Source organism: Myotis davidii, unplaced genomic scaffold (assembly GCF_000327345.1).
Source record: "Myotis davidii unplaced genomic scaffold, ASM32734v1 scaffold111, whole genome shotgun sequence".
In the NCBI taxonomy this organism is placed as follows: domain Eukaryota; kingdom Metazoa; phylum Chordata; class Mammalia; order Chiroptera; family Vespertilionidae; genus Myotis; species Myotis davidii.
This window is the reverse complement of record NW_006284347.1, coordinates 712234-735449: the sequence shown is the minus strand read 5'-3', so window position 1 is coordinate 735449 and position 23216 is coordinate 712234. Positions and strand designations below refer to the sequence as shown.

Below are 23216 nucleotides of genomic sequence, written 5' to 3'. Positions count from 1 at the left end.
GGAAGGGAGTGAAGGGACTTGATTGCTACTTTCTATCCTTTGGCAATGTTTGAATTTTGTGCCACATGCATGTATTACAAAACAACCACCGCACAGGCTTCTCTGGAAGAAATCAGAAAAACCCGTGACTCATCAGTGGCCCCAAATTAAGTATAATTCAAAAATTTTTCAAAAATTAAGTATAATTCTCTGACAGCCTGTAGCAGTGACAGAAATCCCACTCACTTCCAGTGGCCAAGTGGGAAAGAATCTTAGAGATCATTCCCTCTCTAGCCTGTCTCTCTCTCTCTCTCTCCCTCTCCTCTTCAGAAAAGGACAGTGACTTTCCAGGGTCACAGAGCTGAGCACTGGGAGAGCCCCAGGCCCCCATGCCCGCTACCCCTCCCGCCGGCCCCACGGCCTCTCCAGCAGGGCCTGCAGCGCCCGGACTTGCATGTGAAAAGCCACAAGGGCAGACGGGACGGTTAAATTTATCGACCGGGCTCTGTCCAAGGAAGGGCTTCAGCTCACAACATAGGAAGATGAAGAGGAGTTAGAGCAACTCGGCTTCCAGCCAGGAGGGCTGGCGAGGCTGCTGCTGCCTCACCCTGTCCCCTGCTCCTCGGCCTAATTGCTCACAGGGGCCCCAACCACACAGACACCCTCAGAGGCCGCGTGTCCCCATTACATCACACGAGGGAGGACAGAAAAGGGGCAGAAGGCTGCCACAATTCTTCTATCAGCCCGATGCCTCTGACTACACCTCAACATTAGGCCTTTGGAAGTCACTTCTTTGCATAAATCTGTTATAGCCAGAATGACAAAACTTGCTCTCGATCAAAAATTAGCACAGAACCAGAAAAGAGCCGATCTCACAGACACTCCAGGGTCTGTGGCCTTGCAAAAACATTAAATCACATCCCATCGAGAGCAGGATTGAGATGCAAAAGAGATTGCTTAAATGGAACAAAATGTAGCAGAGCATCCATCACTGGGGTGGAGCCGACTAATGGAAACAGAACCGTTTTGTCTCACTGAGTCGTGGACAGACAAGGAGGCACCTCATAACGGGCTTTGCAGGGAGGGGCAGTGGGAGGGGGCAGGGGCGACTCACCTGGAACACCGTGAGAAGCGCCTGAGGGAAATTGTCAAAGGTGCTCCGCTTGGTCTGCGACTCGTCGAAATTAAACTTGCCTCCAAACAGCTGCATCCCGAGCAAGGAGAAGATGATGATGAAGAGGAAGAGCAGGAGCAACAGCGAAGCGATGGACTTCATGGAGTTTAACAAGGATGCCACCAAGTTGCTCAGGGATGTCCAGTGCCTACAAGTCAGGGTGAGGGTGTGAGCCCAGAACGCAGACATCGCCTGACGGGAGGCGGTGCGTTGCCGCCTGGCCCACAGAAAACACCGCAGCAAGGTGCCCCCGTCCTCACCTGGTCACTTTGAAAATCCGTAAGAGGCGCACACAGCGGAACACGGAGATGCCCAGGGGAGACATGATTTCCAGCTCCACCAAGATGGTTTCCGTGATGCCCCCACACACCACGAAGCAGTCAAAGCGATTAAAGAGGGAGACGAAGTACGCCTGGAGACCCAGGCTGTACATCTTCACCAGCATCTCGCAGGTGAACAGCGCCAGGAGGACTTTGTTCGCGATATCTGGAAAGACAAAGGGGCGGCTGTCCTAGGGACCTCCGCTGCTCCCCTCCCCCGGTCCCTGCTGTGAATGCCCCCTTCTCCGCTACTGCCTCCATTGCAGAGACGTGGCACTAACATCGATGGTCTGCTTGTCTGCCAGGTTCCAGTCCTGCTGCCGCCACTACCTAGACGTGTGACTAGGAGAGGGCCCCCGGTCTCTCTGGGCCTCAGTCTCACTGACTGTGCCATGGGGAGGGGCAGCTCTCCACGTCACCTCCGATGCCTCTGAGCTCTCGGAGCCCATGCGTCTCCATTCAGTCCAGCGTACTGTATTTCCTGCTCCTATCAGTCACAAAAGCTCTTGGTCTTGCTTACAGCACCACGAGAGAAGAAGCAGTTGCCTATCCAGGTCATTTCTAACAGCAGAAAACACCTCCCGGCAGGCTGGGGAGTTGGACGGAAACAGATTTAAGCTGATGTAAGACAGGCCTTCTTGATGGCTCACAACTGCCACACTCAGAATGGACCGTCTCTGAGGACGAACTCCCACACCACATGGCTGGGGCGTTCGGGGCAGGGGAACTATCACCACTTGCCCAGAATACCAGAAGGGAAAATAAAGCTTCCCCTTAGTGGGGACGGGGGGGGGGGTTCCTCGATGCTGGGTTGTCACAGGGTAAAGGCGATGGCATGCCCTGGCGCCCATCACCGGCACCTCCACGCCAGGTGCACCCTGTGTTTGGACGGTCCTACATTCTTCCCATTAGTGCGCAATGAATCGCTCCCGCACCTGTCACACACCGAGCAGGTAGGACTAACGTGCATGGACAGCCTCAGGAATCCCTCATTCAGAACAAAAAGAGGAGAGCTTCTGCTTGTACCTTGGACCTGCGTCAGCCAGTCAGGCTGGTTGTAGTGCTCAGAGGAAATGGTTAAGGTGTTGAGAAACACCAGGACAATAACCAGCCAGTAAAACGTAACAGACTTCACGGCAGCCCTACATCGTCTGCGACTGAATCGGTTCCAGCGACGCCAGCGGCGGCTGCAAGAGAAGCAGACGTTACTCTCTGAGTGACAGATCCGGCACCTGAGTGTCCAATAAACATCACTGGGAAAGCACCTGTCTCCCACGCTGGCGGTCCAGATTGGGGTGGGGGTGCAGGAAGGAAAGACCTTGCAATACAAATTATGACGACCTTCACATACAACTTATTAAAATGTTATCTCTTGATTTGATTGTGCTATCAGTTTCCTTCCGATGGCTTTACATGACTCAACAAGCCGTCCTACATAGTCCTCAAGCCAGTTAGAAAACCCAGATATTCACAGATCCGTGTGCAGATGCAAAACGGAGTAGCACACGTATGCAGTGCACATCCCCACCATATGGCGCAGGGATCTGTTGTGCAGAGAGCCACTTAGCTTATCATTACATCTCTTCCAGCATCTCAATCATCATACAAAATTGATCAGGCAACGAAGTGCTCCAAAAACACAGCTTTCCTTTCAGGGAAATTTCCATCCTTTCTTAACCCTGGGAGATTTCTCTGGGGCCTGGCAGGGCCGTCAACGCTGAGTAGGACATGAGTCTTCAGACTGAGTCATCAGGTGCCCTTTCTAACTAGTGATGCTCAAAATATACCTTCAGGAGAAGAGCCAATATTGAATCATGTTTTCGTACAAATAAAACGAGCCGAGTCCAACAGACAAGTAGCATGTCCTTCACTGACTTTCAGTTCTGGTTTGTAATGAGGGGAGGTATTCTCTCCGTTACCCCGCTCCCCATGGAAAAGACTCCCTGCCTCAGGATGGCTTGGTGAAGTGAGCTGTGCCCAGGGGGCTGAGTCAGAGGACTCTCCGGGCTGTGCCCAGGCTGCAGGCGGCTGACTCAGCTGTGCTCTGTTAAAAACACTGAAACCCAGGGGCCAGGCAGAGAGAGATCTGTGCTAACTCTTCAGCAAGACTTGGAACAAGCAAGGTGCATGTTGTTATTGCTCTTGCTGTGTGGTTTCCAATGGCAGTAGCAGCTGGAAACATGAGGAGCCGCTAAGAAAAATTCTGCAGGGGACACTAAGGACTGTCCCTGGGGCGAGATGCTCAGTGGTGCACAGACCAGTCCACACAAGCAAGGTGCGCACTGGTCTGAAGAGGAGCCAGCCTTGGTGGGTCTGTCACAAGGACAAGTCATAGGTGTCTCCCAAATCCAGGGACATGATCGTCACACCCCTGAAACCCTGCAGCACTCCCCGTCTTGCTCCTCACTGGGTGCCCAGGCTCTGTGCCAGGCACTGGGCAGATGGAGATGAGGAAGACACAGCCCCGTGGCCCCTGTCCTTGTAAAGTAGGCAGAGTTATAGACTATAAATCTACACCAAGAGTTATTCCCAAGGCGCCAGGTACAGGAGCAAAGAGCTGCAAATGCTCTTTTAAAAAAATCTTTATCCCAGGATATTTTTTCTACCGATTTTTAAAGAGAGCGGAAGTGGAGAGAGGGAGCGAGAGAGCGAGAGAGCGAGAGAGAGAGAGAGAGAGAGAGAGAGAGAGAGGGAGGCATCGATTGGCTGCTTCCCACATGCACCCAACCGAGGCTGGGAATCAAACCCAAGACCCTTCTGTCTGTGGGCATACGCTCTATCCACTGAGCAACCGGCCAGGGCTGCAAATGCTTTGTAAGAGTCAGGACAGTCTTCGCTGGAAAACTGAGAATCCCCTCTCCACGGCTGAGTAGGAGTTTGCCAGGGGGCAGAGGGAAGGGCACTCCACTCAGAGGAAACTGCAGGACCAAAGGGACTTAGGTAAGAAGAAACAGTGTGTGTGGTATGTTTGAAAACTGAGAGCAGTGGGGAGCAAAAAGGATCAAAAGATGAGGTCAGATGCTCAGCCACGGGCCAAATTATGAAGGAATTTGCCTGCCTTCTGGCAACAGGGAGTCATGGGAAGGCTTTTCATTTTATTTTTAAAGTCCGGTTTATTGAGATATAATTTAGATGATAAAATTTACTCTTTTTAGGTTTACTATTTGTGACCACCACCACAATTAAGACATAGACTGTTTCCATCACCTAGAGTTCCTTCATGGTCCTTGTGCTCAATCTCCTCTCCTCACCACAGCCCCTGACAACTACTGAGCTGTTTTTTGTTCCTATTGTTTTGCTTTATCCAGAATGTCCTATAAATAGAATTATGCAACACAGGGTGGGGCAAAAGTAGGTTTACAATTGTGAGTACTCAAAACACAGTCTCTTCTTGTATTATTTATTACTAGAGGCCCATTGCAGGAAGATTCCTGCAAGAATAGGGCTTCCTCGGGCCTATTCCTGCAAGAACAGGGCTTTCTGTGGCCGGAGCGAAGCAGAGAAGGGAGCGAAGCCTGCCCTTTTCCGTTGCCTCGCTCCCTCCCGTCTCCGCTCCCGTGTCTGCTGCCTCGGGACACTCCATTGGCAGTGGAGCGGAGAGGCTGGATCAGCCACCGGAGTGGGCGGATAGTGCCTTGCCCCCCCTTGTCTCCCCCGCCACCTGCCTGGCCAACAGGCCTGGACACTGAAGGGGCGGGGCTGAGGGGACTGGGCACTGCCCTCTTGTGGCTATGGGCGCAGCCATCTTTGTGATGGAGTGGCAGAGTGACTGTTAATTTGCATATTACTCTTTTATTAGATAGGATTACTAGTGCCCCAGTGCACAGATTCGTGCACATTGAAAGGAAATTAATTAGAAGGTGGCTGGTGGGGCAGGACTGGGTGAGATGGGCTGGACACACCCTGGAGCCAACCTCCTGCAGTCCCTCCCCGGCTGGCTGCACCTGGGGTGGCACTAGGGCTCAAAGGGCATTGGCGGAGTGAGCGGGGTCCCTCTGGCAGTTGGGATCCCTCGGCCTGGCCTGCAGGGATAGGGTGTGCTCCCTACTCTCTGGTTCTGGGGTGCATCACCCGAGAACCACCGCTGCCAAGTCACCGCAACTCGGCAGCTCCTGCGTTGAGCGTCTGCCCCCGGTGGTCATTGCACATCATAGCTACTGGTCAGACTGTCGCTTAGCCTTTTATATATATAGACTGTATTATTTTCCATACAAACAACTGTAAACCTACTTTAGCCACACTCTGTATATAGCTTTTTAGGGACTGGTTTCTTTCACTTAGCAAAAATACTGTTCAGGCCTGACCAGTTTGACTCAGTGGATAGAGGGTCAGCCTGTGAACTGAAGGGTCCCAGGTTCAATTCTGGTCAAGGGCACATGCCTAGGTTGTGGACTTGATCCCCAGTGGGGGCAATGCAGGAGACAGCTGATCAATGATTCTCTCTTATCTCTGATGTTTCTCTCTCTCTCTCCCTCTCCCTTCCTCTCTGAAATCAATAAAAAAAAATATTAAAAAAATACTTTTCAGATTCATTTCTGTTGTTGCTTCTATTAGTTTTTTCCTTTTATTGCTGAGCATTTTAGCATTATATGGATAAACTATAATATGTCTACCCAGTCAGCATTTGATGAACATTTGAGTTATTTACAGTTTTTGGCAATTATTAATAACACTGCCATGAACACATAAAAAGTTTTATGCAGACATATAGCTTCATTTCTCTTATATAAATACCTTCAAAGTGGGATTACTGGATTATACGGTAAATATGTGTTTAACTTTATAAGAAACTACCAACTTGTTTTAAAAATGTCTGTCACTGACAAGTAGGAGTGCATGAGAATTCTCATTGATTGCCTCCTTGTCAGACCTTAATATTGTGATATTTTTAATAGATACATAGTGGTATCGCATTGTGATTTTAGTTTACCTTTTCCTAATGACCAATGGTCATTTCATGTGCTTATTCGCTACCCATCTGTCTTCTTTGGTGATGCGCTTCTTACAATCTATTGACCATTTTTCAATTGAGTTGCTTCCTTATTATTGACACTATTCTTTATATAAACTGAGTATCAGCCTTTTATCAAATATGTTTTTCAAATATTTTTCCTCCAGTCTGGAGCTTATCTTTTTATTTTCTATTGAAGAGCAGGGGTTTTAATGTTGAATTTATCATTTTTTTCTGTTATGGCCAGTGCTTTGCGTATTGGGTCTAAGAAAATCTTTGCCTAACCCAGGGTCACAAAGATTTTTCTCCTGGAATGCTTACAGTTTTAGGTTTTACATTTAGCTCTATGGTCTTTAAATTTACATATAGTGGTAAAATGTTTTAAATTGAAAAAGAACATTTATATGGAAGAATATACAAATCACAGATGTGCACTTCAATGAGTTTTCACCAACTGACCATGTCATAGCCCAAGAAACAGAACATGACTAGCACCTAAGAAAACCTTTTGAACCTCCTTCTATGAAAAACTATTTTTGCAGGGTGGGGGGACTTAATTCTCACCCAAGGATATTTTTTACAATGATTTTTAGAGAAAGTAAAGGGAGGGGTAGAGACAGAGGGAGAGAAACATCAAGGTGAGAGAGACACATCGACTGGTGGCCTCCCACACATGCCGTGACGGGGGCTGGAGATTGAGCCTACAACCAAGGTACATGCCCCTAACCAGAACTGAACCCACAACCCTTCAGTTTGTGGACTGATGCTCTGACCACTGAAAAAACTGGCCAGGGTTGAAAAACTTTTAAGCAGAAAAGTGACAAGAAGTATTTCTCCTGGAGAAAGGACTCTAGGGGGGATATGAAGGGCTGATTAGTGGCAAGAAATTGTTGCATCTTGTTGGTTTGTGTTGGGGCAAGCACCTTAGCACCTACGGCAGTAACTACCCTGCCCTCCAAGACGGGTGCTTAATGTTTCCTGGGCAGATTGATCCTCTATATGAATACTGCAGCCCAAAGAGCAAATGCAAGTCTGGAGCAACTCCATGCAAAATTCACAAGTTAAAGAGAACAACCAACACACATGCCTAAGAAAAATGGAAATAAGATACTGACCTGAGCTTGGATTTTGAGATGGCTTGACTGAAAGAAAGACAAAAAGAACATCATTCCTATTAGGAAGGCTTAAGCATATGCTCCCCCACCATGTCAGCGGAGCTATCAGAAGAGCCATGCACAGCAGCCTGGCTCAGCACCCCCGGTGCCCGCAGCGGGCTAGCTGGGATATTTGCGGAGCAGTAGCAAGGTGCTGCAGGTCCAGGCAGGCCAGGCTGAGCACCTGCCCAAGCCCTGGCAAGAGAAGGCTCTTAGCCAGATGCTGTCAGCAGTCATGGCACAGGCAGTGACTCTAGGGGTCCTTCTCTCCCCCACCTGTGTCCCCCAAACTGAAGTCCGGGCGTCTCTCCTGCCTGCAACTCAGCCACACATCTCAACAGCAGCATGTGCTGCTGCTCTAGCAAATGGAGCACTGGACTAGGAGTCCGGGCCTTGCTATGCACTAACGGCGTGAGTCTGGGCAAGCGGCACATCTTTTTGAGCCTCCGTGTTCTCATCTGTCAAACGGGGAGGACAAACCCATTTCCCGTCTACTTTCCATTGTGGTAGGGAGGGCAGAGCAAGAGAAAGGAGGCAAATGCACTTTGTAAGCTGCTGAGTATCCTGCCCATAACACATCATTTTTACGCAGCACTGCCCAGGAGATCGAATTCTCTTAAAAACAGCACCTGCATTTTGCAGAGATAAGACCTAAAAGATACCAGATGGAAGCAAACAAAACAAAGCTGCATGGGTCCCCCCCCAAAGCAGGCTGCACTCTGCACATTCCACCCTGCTGGTCCCCCCACTGCAGCAGTCCAAATCCTCTAGTAAAAAGCCAATGGGGGTGGGGGTTGGGGGTTATGGGATGGCGCCCTCCACTGTTAGGAGGGGGTGGTGCAGGGCTCCTAAGATAAAGTGCTGTAAGCATAGGACAGGGTCTGGCCATCCAGCAGCTGTGCATAAGATTGAGAGAACCCAGGAGCAAAGGAAACTTAAATATTCTCATCAGCCACGCTGCCATACAAGCTCTTCTCCAAAGCACTGATGCCAGCACCAGCCCAGGAGGAGAATCGGGCTTTACCCCCACCGCAGGCACCCAGAGGGCCCGGCCTGGGCCGCGTCGCTTCTTTTCCACCAGCACCTAGTGGACACAGTGGAACAGTGGGTTACCTGGCACACCCCGCCGCAGGTGCTCAGCAGGATGGCTGCTCTGCAGGAGGAGGCAGGGAGGGGCCCCGGGTAGCAGGATGGCCAAGGGGCCCAGGGTGAGCCCACCTACCCCTCCTGCCCCTGAGGCTATGGCCCCCAGGCTTCAAGGAAATTTGGGGTGTCTTCCACCTATTTGCTTCCCTGAGATGATGATGATGGCGGAAGCCAGGAGGGTAAGTTGCCTCCACACTCACCAGAGAGTTCCCCAGCAGCCTTGGTTCTCGCCTTCGCCACTTACGTTCTCCGTGTTCACAGATTCCGTCTCGCTGGTTGGCATGCTGGCTGTGGAAGGGGAAGAAAACACTTCAGAGAGGGCACAGGAGGCGCTGCATGCCCCGGAGGGGCCGGTGTGAGATCCGCCACCAACAGGCCCTCTGGGAACCTAGGAGGTGGACAATGAAGGGCCCTCGGGCGCTGGACCAGCATAAGGGCTGAGAAGCCAGCACCTCCACGCAGGGGAGCCTCTGCTCCCATGCCCTGCCCAGCAAGCCCAGGGCCCCATCAGGAAGAAATTCTGTCCATCCAGACGTTTCCCGAGAAGAGCAGCCTACGGACCAAACAGGACCCTGCCCTGCGCTTGGTACCAGCTTATTCTCCTGGTTTCCAGGTTTGCCCCGAGGCCACCAAGACATCTCAGGACACCTTGCTGCCCCGGCAGGTGGACTCTAGAAAACCTGTGGATAGACCAACACGTCATGAACACATTCTTATTTTAAATATATCCGAGGGGAGGAGCTGTGGGTGGAGGAGTACAGGAGGTACCAGGCACCAAATCTTTTAAACAGTTTAAAACCCTACTCAGTTGTAGTTAACTTCTCTGATCTTTAGACGTGATCTTGTGAAGCCAATTATGAAGAGGCTCTCACCACCAAAGCCGGGCGAGAGCACTAGGGAGGTCTCCTCCCACCCGTGACCAGGGCAGAGCTGACTGTGGTCCCAGCGCCGCCATGTCCCTGGGCATGCCTCACTCCGCCACAAGCGGAGGAAATGTGGAAATGCACCCACTGGTGTCGGGAGGTCCAGGGACCCACCCGAGCCACCGTCTGGCACTTGGTTGTTGGTTTGCATCCACTTGATTTAGCCCCATAAACATCACGAGCATGTGCTGGAGACCAGGTGACGGAGGTGCGGGCGCCCAGAGGGTACGGCACTGGCTGCCCTGGAGGGCCAGCGGGAGAGGCAAGCCCCAGATGGGTTTAATTAACTGTGAAATACAGAAATATAGACTCCGCCTTACCCTCCCTCCCTCCTCGAGGGGCTGGACAAGGAACCTGAAACGTGTAGTACGCAGCTGCTGACCCTGCTCGGGCAATAGACATGGTGTGATGACAAGGATGGATGAAGGGGACCTGACTCAAAGGGCCCAGAGGTCTGAGAAACATCTGTTCTGAGAGCGACAGAGAAGATCCGGCTCCTTTTGAGAGCACCCAGGAAACGGAGTCTGTGGGTGGGAGTCTCGATAGCCACGTCCAGCAACCAGCTGTAGGCCAAGGTTTCAACGGAAAGGCAACATGGGCAGAATTCTAGACCCACAGCACACACCCGGTATTCTCGTGGAATAACCTTTTTCTTTCTTAGGTAAGTCGAAAGAAAGCAACTACATACTTTGATTTACATTCTCACAACTCCATGCAAAAATAAAGACAAAACAACCCCCCCCCCAAAAAAAAACACCCCACAACAATCCAATCATGAAAAAAACCTTTAACAGAAAGTTCCAGAGAGAGAGGGAGAGAGAATCTAAGATACTCCTGCAATTTGTCCCATGACCGTCCCATGCCTTGGCTTCGGCGAGAGACTAAAAATTCATAAAATTCAACAAAGTTCACTGTTATGGGTTCTTCCCATGGGGCCAGTCTTCTTTTCAAGAACAAGACAAAGAACATCACAGTGGGAGCTCCTTATAAACATGACCACAAGCCATCTCTGCGGCAGTTCTTCCTGGTGGTCTGAGGTCAGAAGGTGTGAGCACCATGACTCGGGATGGGGGCTGTGGGGTCCTCAGGCCCAGGTGGGTCCTGACTCCCAGCGTTAGTGTCCTGATCATGCCAACTCCACACGCTCAAAGCTCACTTCCGCCTCTCACAGTACACTACTTCAAGGTTCTGGTATTAACGCACATCATAACTTTAGTTATTATTTCAAAAAGAGCAAACATCTCCTGAATAGGCTGAGTCTTGTGGCTTGTTATTCTCTGGGGCCATGTCCCGTGATGTGAGCAAATACAGTTGCTGCGTTTCATTTCTGAAGCTTCATTTTCAAACAGTACGACTGAAGCAGATTACAGTGCATACTGCCTGTGGGGAGGGGGCCTCCCTTTGCATTTCTGGCCGGGTGCCAGCTAGGACTGGATGAAAGGCACGAGTTCCTCTCTAGACTAAGTGGGGGAAAGAGAAGAAAAAGAGCCAAACTCCCCCAGCAGCAGCACAGAGACACTAACTGGGAGGCCCAGCTCCAGGGCTTCCCGGGAGAGAAGTCCTCCTGCCTCCATCCTTCATGTGGAGGGGATGGTAGGCTCTCGTGTCGGCCAGATCTAACCTTAACTTCATGTTTGTGACCCGAGTTCTCTGAGGCTCCACATTCCCATCTGCAAAATGTGGGTACCTACATCTCGGGGCTGGAGTGGGTCCCCTCATCGTGGGTTACCCTGGATGGGTCCTCAGTGCCAGGCAATCACGAACGGCAGCTCTGTCATCTTGGCAAAGCTCTCGTGGGGCTCTCTGGACGCAAAGCAACACTCCCCGTGTGGCCCAAGTCCAGTGTCGCTCCCCCGACCACCTCCATCACTGCACGGAGGCCTCTGGTGTGAAGTCTCCCACACTTGCGGCTACTCTTGGTTGGCACTTCTCCTGCCCTGCACTCAGCAATTTCTCTCTAACTTAGCCTGTTGTGGGGACAGCAACTTTTCCGTTACAAGTATCTGACACCTACAGAGCCATAATAAATGAGTCTATTCCAGAAGGATGTCGCCAGGGCTGAGGCGGGTGGAGGGAGAGAGGGAGAGGACGGTGACTATGCTAGAATGGGGTGACCTCATTTGGTCCTGGCCATGGACCTTGGTCCAGTTCCTGATTCTGAGCAGAGGATCCAGGCTCGGGCTGGGGCCCTGGCAGCCCTTCTGTCTGCTCAGGCACATAGCTCAGCGTGAGAAAGTTCTCCTGCTTCCCCTCAGCACCCTTCCTACGTGCCACCCGCCCTGCGGCTCGGACACACACTTGAATAGGCTGGTGTACACTCTGATGCTGGTATATGCTGGTGTGTACGGGGGGTTATACTTAAAATGCCACAAACTAAAAAGTCCCAAAGGCCAAGCAAGCCCCTTATCCATCAGCACTGGTTCGCTGTCCTAGTGACCTCGATTAACCCCGAGAAACACAACATAGAGCCTGACCACTTACCGCAGATCAGCCCAGAAGGGAGACAGCACAAAATTCAAGCTGATAAGGTGATCGTTTAGACTTTATAAAAGTCCAAACAGAAAGAATGGTAGAAACCCACATAAGTAAAGCCACAGGCAAATGACTGAACACATGCCTGTCTCCCTAACCCACTGCACTGTGTCTGCCTCAGTGGGACCCGGTGTTGATGGCTGACCAGTGGCCAGGCCAAGCAGAGAGACCCCCGGAGCCCACCGCGTCACCTGCCTGCATCAGACCCTCCGCAGAAGCAAGCAGGGACCGTCTGCATGCGGCGACGCTGTCAGTCCTTCTACCTCACACGCTCCAGGGAATTTTCAGAGCTCTGTCGAGGAAGTTTTTAAATATAAACTTAAAAACTATTTTCCGTGAATCTGAGTGAAACCAGGCATTAGGACAAGCCTGGTGCCTTTAGGGGGATGCTGGCTTGCACTGCAATTTACCTGCTGAAAAGCTGGGGAAGCTCGCAGCCTCTGCTCTCTGGTCTATTCCAGGCACTGGGGTCTCTGGGATGGAGGCCTAGGCTCTGAGTGTGAGTGCACTGTGGAGGGGCCCCAAATGCTGCTGTCGGTGAGGAGAGGAGGCGGGGCAGCAGCCCAGCGCACCCCGGATTGTAGATGAGAGGTGCCAGCCTGGGTCACATTATTTCTAAGATCGTATCACTTGGCCCTGATGCCATCCTAGGCAACGCCACACAAAATAAACCAGGGAAACACACTTTCTCTGGCCAGCACAACAACAAGCATTTTCACCAGTAAAATTGTTCATTCCTCTCTCTATTCTCACTCTGAAGGACAACATACCTCGCAACAAAATCGGCCTGGCTTGTGAATTCAAAGGGAAATTACAGACAAACGTATATGTGCGTGCACATAGACACATAACACACCGTGGATGAGTCTGTGCATGGGTCCAAGTAGGCAGCCCCAAAATTATGTTCACCATTAACACGCACAGCAGAATCTCAGGCCAACTTCCTTCAGTGATGGAGGCTAATTCAGTCTTTGTCCCTGGCGATGTGGGGACAAGACCCTTTCCCTCCTGGCCTGGGTCATCTAATGCGGAAAATGAGCTGTTGGGTAATATCATCTCGGAGACCCACTGACCTCTGACCTGCCGCAACTGTGTAAAGAGGAAACGCCCACAGGCTGTCTGGTTTGGCTCCCAGCACCAGGGGGTTTTCCCTGGTGTTCCCCGAGCTCAGCAAGGGGAGCAGGGAATGAGCAGGACGGGAAGCCCCTCCCCACCCCTCAGGAGGGTCCCCAGAAGTCACCTCCTGGGGCCTGGAGAAGCACAGGGAGGAGCAGCCCCCGAGAGCCCCGAGCCAGCCACACTGAGTCCACAGGTGTCCTGGCCTCCAGGAGCCTCACTCCTGTTGCCTCCGTAGAGCAGGCTTTCTCGCGGGCTTGGGGCTTTGTCAGCATCCCCCTCCATGTCCAGCAGCCTAAAAGCTTCTCACTCCTTTCAAAGGAAGGGTAAGGGGTGAGGTCGGACAACCAAGCAGTGGCGGGCATGGCTGCCTTCCGCGGAGAGGGGGGATCCAAAGCCAAGGCCTTGTGTTTTTATCTTCTTTCCACGACAAGCATGAGCAGTGCCATGACAAGCCCTGAGGAAGGTGCCTGTGCCTGCTGGTGGTGACATGCTCAGCCATTACCGGGTAACAGATTCGTGTTGCTGTAAAGAAGCCAGACTCTTCTTGGAGAATGTGGGTCAAGGCCAGACCAAGGTTTCTGTGTCTGAAGCAAGAATGACACCCAGACCATGACTATTTCTATGTGACCAGTGACATGGGAACACAGCATCCACGCAACAGCCTCTGCCCACGTGTCCCCGGCAACGTCAGCGCCTCCCTCGGGGACCTGACTGCCTCAGTCAAGAGGAGACCTCCCCTGCTCAAAACACAGTTTCCTGAAAATGTGATGCTGCGTCCTCTCCCTGCAGACCTCTCAGAAAGCTAACAGAGAAGCCCCAAATGCTGGCTGAGGAGGGGAGGGACCCAGAAGCCCAAAGCGGGGTCCCTTCTGGGGACAGAACCCATTCCTCTTCTCGAGGCCACCTCCACAGAGGTGCAGCCGCGGCAGTCTCTGCCAGCGTGCTTCCTGGCGTCCATGACAGTGCTTCCTGCTTAGCTGGAGCCCCTTTTCCCTGCGGAGGCCCCAGCAGCTGCAGCCAGCCCAGCCTCTTCCTGGAAAACACTGAAGCTGAGCAAGTCGGCCCCGTCTCCCCCTCACCCCTCAACTCCCTGCCCACTCACTGTCAGGCAAGGTCCTACTCCTTGTCCTCTTCCTCCTGCAGCCACAAGGGCTCTCGGAATAGCGAGGGGCTTTTATCCGACAGCCTCTGCCCCTTTCCCTTCGCAGGCCTTCTGCCGAGAGCAGGGTCCTCATACAGCCTCCAGCCAGACCACCGTGGCTGGTTCCAGCCCAATTCCCGTAACCTCTGGGCTCAGCGTTCCCACCGTCACTCCCGAGAAAACAGGGCCGCCCGCCCCTCTGCTCTCTCAGCAGCTGGCTTTGTGTGCCCGCAGCCTATCTCCTCTCACACAGAGTCTGCCTTCCTGCAGAGCGGCCTAACCAGGGCCGATGGGGTGGCAGCAGGTAGGGGACTGCGTGGTGTGCAGAGGCTGCTGTGGGACCACAGCGGTGCCTCTGCAGGCAGACAGGGTGCCAGTTCCCAAAACTGCCCTGCACGGCGATGGCCCTGCTGCTAACCCCAGGGCTCCCATTGAGGGGCGATGTTTGGCATTATTTTAGACCATAGCTGGTGACTTCACTACTTCCCACCTGAGTCCTTTCCTCATTCCTCCTTGCAAAGGCAAGGACCCAAAAATCTTTGCCTCCTAGAAGTATATATGTATTTTTTTTAAATATTTTTGTATTGATTTCAGAGAGGAAGGGAGAGGGAGTGAGAGATAGAAACATAAATGTTGAGAGAGAATCAGTGATCGCCTGCCTCTTGCAGACCCCGCACAGGGGATCGAGCCCGCAGCCTGGGCATGCACCCCGACCGGGAATTAAACCGTGACCTCTGGGTTCATAGATTGACACTCAACCGCTGAGCCACGCCGGCAAGGGCCTGGAAGTATGTTTTTAACTTCTGGGTGAAACAGGCCTACTCGCTTGAACAGGGTCCTGGGCAAACCTGCCAGGGAGTGCAAGGCCAAGAGGCCACCTGAAAAACGTACCCTGGGGAAAGCACCCGTCCAGTTACATCACTGGACTCTCATCTACACGGGAACATTTTAGATGAAAAAGCATCATTGTGGGAAAAGTGTTCAAAAAAGTCTGTCTCCCAGACTAACACTATTCATGCTGGGTTAAATACATTTTCTGAGTTGGATCAACTGCCTCTTTAAAAAGTACAGTTCACGTTGAAAGGAGATTGCAATGCTGTCTTGGCAAAGATAAACGCTTTGGGGAAAGACAAGAAAACAACATGAGCAAGTTTCCAAGAAATCAAGCAAGTAAAACACACAGGCACCTGCAGACGCAGCACACGGACATGCACACACACAACCCCTCTGCGGGCAGAGGCGTCAGGGTCTCGGGGAAGAGCCTGCTGGAGACAGAGTTCCGTCCCAGCCATTTACCGTGATCTTTAGCCCTGCGCTGGCGAAAGAGGAACTTCCTTTTCTTCTTGTCCTCTTTGAGCAAGTCGGCCAGGGTGACCCCTTCAGGTTGAACACAAGCAATTTCATTACAGTTCAGCAGAGGGCAGCAAGAGCACCACAAACAGGGCCCCAGGACCCAGGAGGTGCAGACTTCCAGGGGCTCTGACACGCAAAACCCCAAACTGTCCCACGAGGAAACCTACCGGTCAGGGCCTGGCCAGGGAGCGCAAGCGCGCATTTTATAGCGAGTATACGAAGTACCTGTCTTTAAGAACCTGTCCTAAATAACCAACCAACTACAATAAACAACCAATCTACCCTCTGTAGGCAGAGGTTTCCAGGGTCTGACCTCCCCTCTACGAAGGGTAAAAAGGACGTTAGGGAGTTGGCACTTGGAGGGAGTCAGGAGTCCTGGGTGCTGACCGGCTGGCTGTTCGAGCCCAGCCAGTATTGCTATCTGGGGCAGGACGCCCGGGTGCTAGAAGAGGAGGCTCTGGACTTGGACAGATCAGGTCTAAACCCAGCCTGCCACTTTCTGGCTGGATGACCATGGGCGGGTTACCTGATTTGGTTAAGCCTCGGTTTCATCCCTCATCAGATGTTAATAGTGGTCGGACCTGCACTTCACAGGGTTGCTTTCAGAGGAAACTAGCAAATGTGGTAATACAAGTGGCATGCTAGGCTTTGGCAAGGCGCGGTCAACCATTATAACTACAACTCCACTACCAGGTCACGAGAGAAATGACAGGGTCTGTGATATGGCGGTCGCTCCACGCGGACTAGTCCTTATTGCCGAGGCCACATGCTCCAGGAAGGGACCTGCAGAAGGAACGCCAAGTGGGCGAGGGCCTGCATGGACCCATCCGTGGGAATGTAAACTGCTGTCACTTGGCATAGCACCTGTATTTCTAAAGGGCATGCTCTTTGACCCAGAAAAAACCCTTTCGGATGAGCTCTCCCACAAGCACATGAACGTGTGGGCCTAGACACAGCTGCACGCCTTTGTGGGGATCAGCGATGGCTATGTGCAGATTGCGGCAGAACCTTGGGTTCAAAATCCCAGCTTTGCCACTTGACAGTCACGGGGCCCTGGGAAGCTCCCAAACCTCTTTATGCTTCAGTTTCCTCACCTGTCAAGTCCTAGTCTCACAGAGCTGCTGAGGAACAATGGGCTAATGCAGCCCCAGCCCTTAAAGCGGTGTCTGACGGGAGCACTTGACAAATGTGAGATGTTAGTCTGTGTTCTTTCAACAAATACCATGTGACAAATACTGCCCCAGGTGCCAGCACAATGAAGAGCAGAAACAGACCCCATTCCTGCCCCCATGTGCACGTGCAGTCTCACGGCACAGAAGACGGCCAGACGGTCACAGCAACAAGACTAAAACTGCAACCCTGACAACTCCCACAAAGCGGAGGTCCATGTGCTACATACAGTCCATCGGGACAGCTTTTACTGTGGCAAATTATTAATAGTAGCCAAGGCGTTGTCTTAAAAATATGGATAGCTGTCCTCCTGGTGGGACAGGGGGCCAGCTGTGCTGGGCGATCTCCTGGTGGGACAGGGGGCCAGCTATGCTGGGCGATCTCCCGGTGGGACAGGGGGCCAGCTGTGCTGGGCGATCTCCTGGTGGGACAGGGGGCCAGCTGTTTGTGCAAAATCCTGTGTCCTTATTCCTTCTGGGAACAAATGAGGTAGGAAAGAGGAGGCCCCCACTGCCAAGTCTGGTTCCCTCTCAGAAGAGAGGCAAGAGAATGTTATTTCTTGCCTTATATACTTTGATATTATATGGATTCCTTACAGTGGGTAAATATTTCTTTTGTAATTCAAATACATTAAAAGCAGAAAAAACAACCCTGACTGGGACTCGGTGAACCTGGCAGGAGTGCCTCCTCCTCCCTGTCTCCAGCGGGGTGACCACCCTCCGCTTCGTCTCCCTCCAGCTTTAGGAGGCTACACACTGCTCCCAGGACCACCCAGGGAAGCCGGTGTCTCCCGCAACCCCAGCGCCCGGCCCTCCCCGGCCAGCTGCTCTGGAGGACGGCCGCCTGGACCCATGTCTGCCACATGCAGCTCTAACTGCTGCTGTTTGCGTTACAGCTTTTAAGTGAAGGTTTTTCGCTTGGAACTTGTGCCCTGAGGTAGTTTTCTTGAGATGAAAGCCATTTCAGAAATCAAATTTTGAAACATAACCCTTTGAAACAGGACCAGAAAATGTCCATGCTGTGTGCTTGCAAACAGCTACCCCATCACTCTTGTCTGCCCAGCCTCAAATCAGACACAAAAGTCATCGGGGTGGCAGGTGCGGAAGGGAGGCGACGGCCATGGCCACCTGTGCCCCGAGGCCCGAGGGGCAGGGTCCCAGGGGAGGCGGGCAGGGGCGGTGCTCACAGCCTCTGCCTGGGCCCCTGATGAAGACTCAGGCTCTCCTTGTGCTCAGAGGTGGAGCTTCAGGCACCCCCGCCCTGTCTTTGAGCATCAGTATCGCCTCTCACGGGGACTGTCTATCACTCATAGTTCCCACCGTGAACTGGCCCGGATTTCTGGCCCCAACTTCAGAATGAGCTCCTTTAAAACCATTTCATTATTTTTAATGCCATTTTTTAAGACTAATCACTGACAATGAGAAGAGTTTAAAATAGAATTTTAGGCTTTCAGATTTTAATGGCCCTAGAAAAACCCCATTGTTCACTCGGAAGCAGCTGCATACGTCTAAAAAATCGCTTGGAGATTTGGCAGGGTTTCTTACGGAATTTGAAGCTCAGCAAAAAGTTAAATTATCCTTGAAAATTTCCCAAATGCTCAGGAACTAACTTCCAAGGAAATTTTGCCCATTCAATTAATTGTGTGATACCAGCTTTCTAACAGCAAATGTATGGGGCTGACATTTTAGGTAAGTGGCCCGTGAACGCAGGAAGCCAGGGCCACAGCCATGCAGCCACCACACGGCCCGGGAGGGACTGTCTGCCTCTCCTTTATCTTCCTTCAAGGTTTAGCCTAGACCAGTGTGCTCCTCAGTGGGGGTGGGCGGGGGGCTGGGGGGCACTCAGGAGTTCCCAGCCTGGCTTTACACGCAACCTCCAGGAGACTGTACATAAAGCCACGTCACATCGAGTCCCATCACTGACCAACTAATCAGCGAGGGGGTGGGGGCGGCATCGGGAAGCATTCGAGCTCCCAGGGGGTTGTCACGTACGTAGCCAGAGTTGGGTACCACGATGCAGAAAATTACATTTAGAAGATCAGAAAGAAAAGATAATATGTGCACAGGTCCAAACACTTGACATCTGTCCTCTGACAGAAGCATCGACCCACTAGATGGGCTTCAGGGCCAGAAAGCTGTGCCACAGTATCTTGAAAGTATCTTGAAAGGTCAAGTTTGTTCTCCATCACGACTTGGGAACCTTATAGTTTCTAAATAGCACAGTGTAGGGACTTGGTCCTAAAACGGGTCCTCACCCTGAGGCTGGGCAGAGGTCCAGTAGCATCTGCAAAAATAACTCTGTTTCAGTCAAGTTCTACTGCAGTCTGATGACAAGAGCAGCAGCACAGACCTACAGCTGTGGTGGCTCCTACCAGCTATCGAACCTCTAACCCTCATGACAACCCTATGGGCAAATATCTTGACCCCCTTCTTGCAGACAAGGAAATAGGGCTCAGAGATGTTGGGTAATGTGCCTAACACTCAAGTCCAAATTCCAAGTCACAAAACTTAGCCGCAGCCAGCTCCAGGGAAGGGGCGTCAGACTGACCTCCAGCCCAGCGCCCCCTCCGTGGGCTCGTGACTCCTGCTGTTGTTAATGGCCTCCTCTCCTCCCCTCTGCTCCTCTCAACTGAGCTGGGCCATAGGAAGGACTTCTCACACTGTCACCTAATTCTTCAGTGTCTGGGGAATCCCATCCAGTCCCCACCTGAGAAGGGCAGGAACAGGCTGGTGTGTGAGGTGTGTGGGCATCGATCTAACACACGCAAAGGGCTCGCTGGCACCAGCCATGCCCACACGTCTCTGCCTGCTACCAGATGGCAGAGACCTTGCCTGGTGTGCAGGTGGCAAGTCAACCTCTGTTTGTTGGTGAAGAGGTCTACATGGGCCTGTGGAAACCCTCTCCCTGTGGTTTCTGGCTGGGACAAGAGGAAAATGGCTAGTAGCCACAGGAGGTCGCAGGGAAGCCCACAGTGATGTTTCTCCAGGTCTGAGCTGCTGGCAATACATGCAGGGAGGCCCACTTCCTCGTCGGGAGGAGAGTGGGGCTCTCTTAAGTCAGTTACACCCCAACGTGTTCCCACAGCCCGGGATTTATGTCTGCATTTCCAACCCTAATCATCAGGGCTCTGAGCTCTGATGACTCAGGAAAAACTGCGAGACTCGCTCCACGGGAGACCACAGCACCTGGCAAACGAGGCTGGCGAATAACAGGGTGCCCCGCGAAGGATGTGCTATTCTGGATCAGACGCCTGCCCAGCTGGCTCCGCAGGCAGCGTCACGCATCACTGTGGGCAGCAGGAGCCACCAGGCTGACGATCCTGAGACCCAGTGCAGCTTTAGGGGCCGGGGAGCCCCCGCTAGGAAGTGAACTCTGAGGATTTACAACTTTTGAAGGGCGTTCCTTTCCTTGATTATCTTACTAAGTGATGCATTTAAGGGCTTACTTTTGTAAGCTTCCTCACCTGGTTCATGCCCTTTCCTCAGTCTGAAAAGCGAGGAGGCTCATCCCTCAGAGCTCAGCAGGATCTCGACCTCCTCCACGGAGCCTTCCCTGCATTCCCGCTAGCTGCATCGCTGAGCCCTCTGGCTCCCACAGCAGGCTGCTGGCCCTTGACTACGGCACCAGCTTGTCCACTGCTTTACTCTGAGGCTCCGCTTTCCCGTCTTCCCTCCACGGCAAGGTCTCCAATGGAAGAGGCACTGATTGTGTCATCAGGCAGCAGCAGGACACAGGGAATGCTGGGCTAAGACACAGCGTGGACCCGCAGGACTACCAGAAGGCAATGCCTCGAATCCACGAACATCCCTACTCCCCAATCACAGGCCATAAAAAGGATCCCACCACAACTGAGGCTGCCAACACTACATGGGTCCCTGTCTCTTTCTGGAGGTGGAGCAATAGAGATAAAAGGTCATCAGCCTGCAAGACCGCCTCACTCGGCTCCCTACAGGACACGCCTAAGAGAGCAAAGAAAGGCACTCTGCTGAGAAGAAGGAAGGGTGTCTTCAGCATTTTACACAAAAATGCTAGTAAGAGCACAGCAGGCATTCCCCAAGCTGCACACAAGTTGCCCGCCACGCTGCAGGTGGGAAGGCCCTGGGGACTCAGGCTGGCTCTCACATCGGGGAGTGCTGTGCCAAGGACATGCAGACACTCTTATACCCAACATCTAGAGGATACCACCAAGCTTGGAACTTAAACTTCTGCTTATAAACTCTGATCTCAAATTTGGCAAGCACAGTCAGCACTAGAAATCCCCCTGCAATTTCCTAATCCTTAGGTGGTGGACACCAGGCTCTTCCTTGAGGAGCAGTGGGTGAGACCTGGAAGAAGAGGGAGGGGGAGGAGAGCAGAGCAGCCTGCACTCCATGGCTCCCCCATTGGCACACAGGACTCAAGCGATCATTTGCATCCATGATAGCAGGAAACCCTCACTCCCCATGGCATCACAGCCTCAGAGTGCCAGGCTAGAAGTCACCGAATGCCATCTCAGTCAAGAAAAGAATCCCCTTCAGCATGGGCCTCAGCCCCCACACTCCACTGCCTACAGATGCAGTATAGATTGGCCTCACTCTCCCTGCTTCATGTCTCCCTGACCTGCACACCCTCTGGATTCCGGCCAAACCAATAGCCCATCGCTTCCTCCTTAAGCCTTAGTTTGCCCACCTCGATGTCCTCCTCATGCCATTGCCATGGCTCAGGATGTTTCCTGACCCTGAGCTGTGACATATCTCAGATCCAACCTTCAGGGCCCAGGCCCAATGCCTCCACAGCTCTCTCCTACAGCCCTTTGTCCTCTCAGCCCCCAGCACACCGCCTGCCGCCCTTCCGGCCTGTGTCTGTCTCCTTGCTGCACCTGTGTGTGTGTGCAGGCATGGCCTTCCGCAGAAGGGGCACACACAGCCTCTCCATCTCAGGAGTCCTCTCGGCATCAGCACTGGCCCTGCTGAATGAAGAAACGGCTGCATGACGTCTGAGGGGCTCTGCTCACTGGAGCTCCCTCGGCCGTCTTCTGAGAGGTAGTGCCTAGCTTGGTCTCCCAGGCCTCTCGATGGACATACACCTCTGCAATAGGTTGTCGGTCTTTACTACCAACTATTCTAGATTGGAAACAAATCACAAACATCTTAGTCAAATCCACTGCTAAATGTCAGCACGCACTTTACCCGAGGCACAGGTGACCCCAGGAGAGGAAGAGCACGCCTGGGAGAAGAGTCTATGGTAAGACTATGTCTATGGTCTTGATGGACATTGACAGTGAATTCCGGTGGTCGACTGAGCACTGGGCCTTATTACGGTAGGAGGTACTGAGGGTGCCTGGTGTCCGTGTGGGGACCCAGAGGGGTGGGCTCCACAGCAGCCACACTGGCTCACATGCCTCCTAACGCTGCCCAGAATTGGCTTCTTCCCAGCCCTGAATGGGGCCAAGCATTTGGCTTCCCCTGGCTGGCACAGGTGGGAGCTGCTTCAGGCAACAGACGGGGAGAGAGGGGGAGAGAGGGCCCCTGCTCTCCAAGTTCCGGTAACACTGCTCACTAAGGGGAGGAAACACAGCCTTGTCTCCTGTGATGCAGGTGAATGGGCTCTTCCCACACCTGGTCCCGCTCCGAGGGGCTTACTGAATCCCTGAGGCCATGGGTGAGTCTGTCTGACCCTCTGCCACCGTAAAGCCACGTGACCAGAAACAACTCTAAAATCCACCTCTCGGCAGAAATTCAGAGGCAGGTACATGCACTGTGCTCTCGGACGTGCAGGCAGAGGGAACCGATGGCTGAGGGGCCCTGGGTCTCAGGCCGGGTCAGGGGGCAGGAAGGCCTGCTGCCGGGCAGCTCTGCATCGCACCGCACTGGTCAGGAGTGGGAAGGCGCTACATACTATTTCGTTTGCTTTCCTCTCCTCCTTCCTCCTCATTCTCAGGATCAATGTCTTCCGCCTGGGTGATCCAATCCAAGTAGCCCTTCAGGTCCTCTTCCAGCTGCTGCTTCTCCCGCAGTTTCTGGAAATCGCCCCGGGCCTTCGCCTTCTCCCTTTCTTTTGAGAATTCTCTGAGGGGGGCAAGAGAAGAGGCACATGTCAGGACCCCACGGGGACCCGCAGCCTGAGCCGTCTGCCCTGCGGCACCAGGGCTCGTGGCAGGACACACGGCGCGAGTGCAGCCACACGAGCACAGCAACAGGGCCACACACGTGGACAGACAGGGCAGTGGCTTCCCAAGCAAGACTGTGAGTGAGAGCTGCAGAGACCACCCCACA

The 23216-nt window shown here is 52.7% G+C and overlaps 1 protein-coding gene across 2 annotated transcripts in view; it reads right to left on the bottom strand.

The window, feature by feature from the left end:
* CACNA1D (calcium voltage-gated channel subunit alpha1 D) overlaps nt 1-23216 on the bottom strand; it is a 306783-nt gene that overhangs the window by 86636 nt on the left and 196931 nt on the right. The window contains exons 9-15 of one of the 2 annotated variants that reach the window (XM_006754674.2): nt 22840-23009; nt 8925-9012; nt 8603-8662; nt 7540-7566; nt 2500-2660; nt 1414-1639; nt 1094-1301 (exon numbers count right to left, since the gene is read on the bottom strand). In XM_006754674.2, coding sequence (XP_006754737.1) covers nt 1094-1301; nt 1414-1639; nt 2500-2660; nt 7540-7566; nt 8603-8662; nt 8925-9012; nt 22840-23009 — 940 coding nt within the window. The remainder of the gene's footprint in view (nt 1-1093; nt 1302-1413; nt 1640-2499; nt 2661-7539; nt 7567-8602; nt 8663-8924; nt 9013-22839; nt 23010-23216) is intronic. The other variant, XM_015571127.1, reaches the window with a different exon arrangement.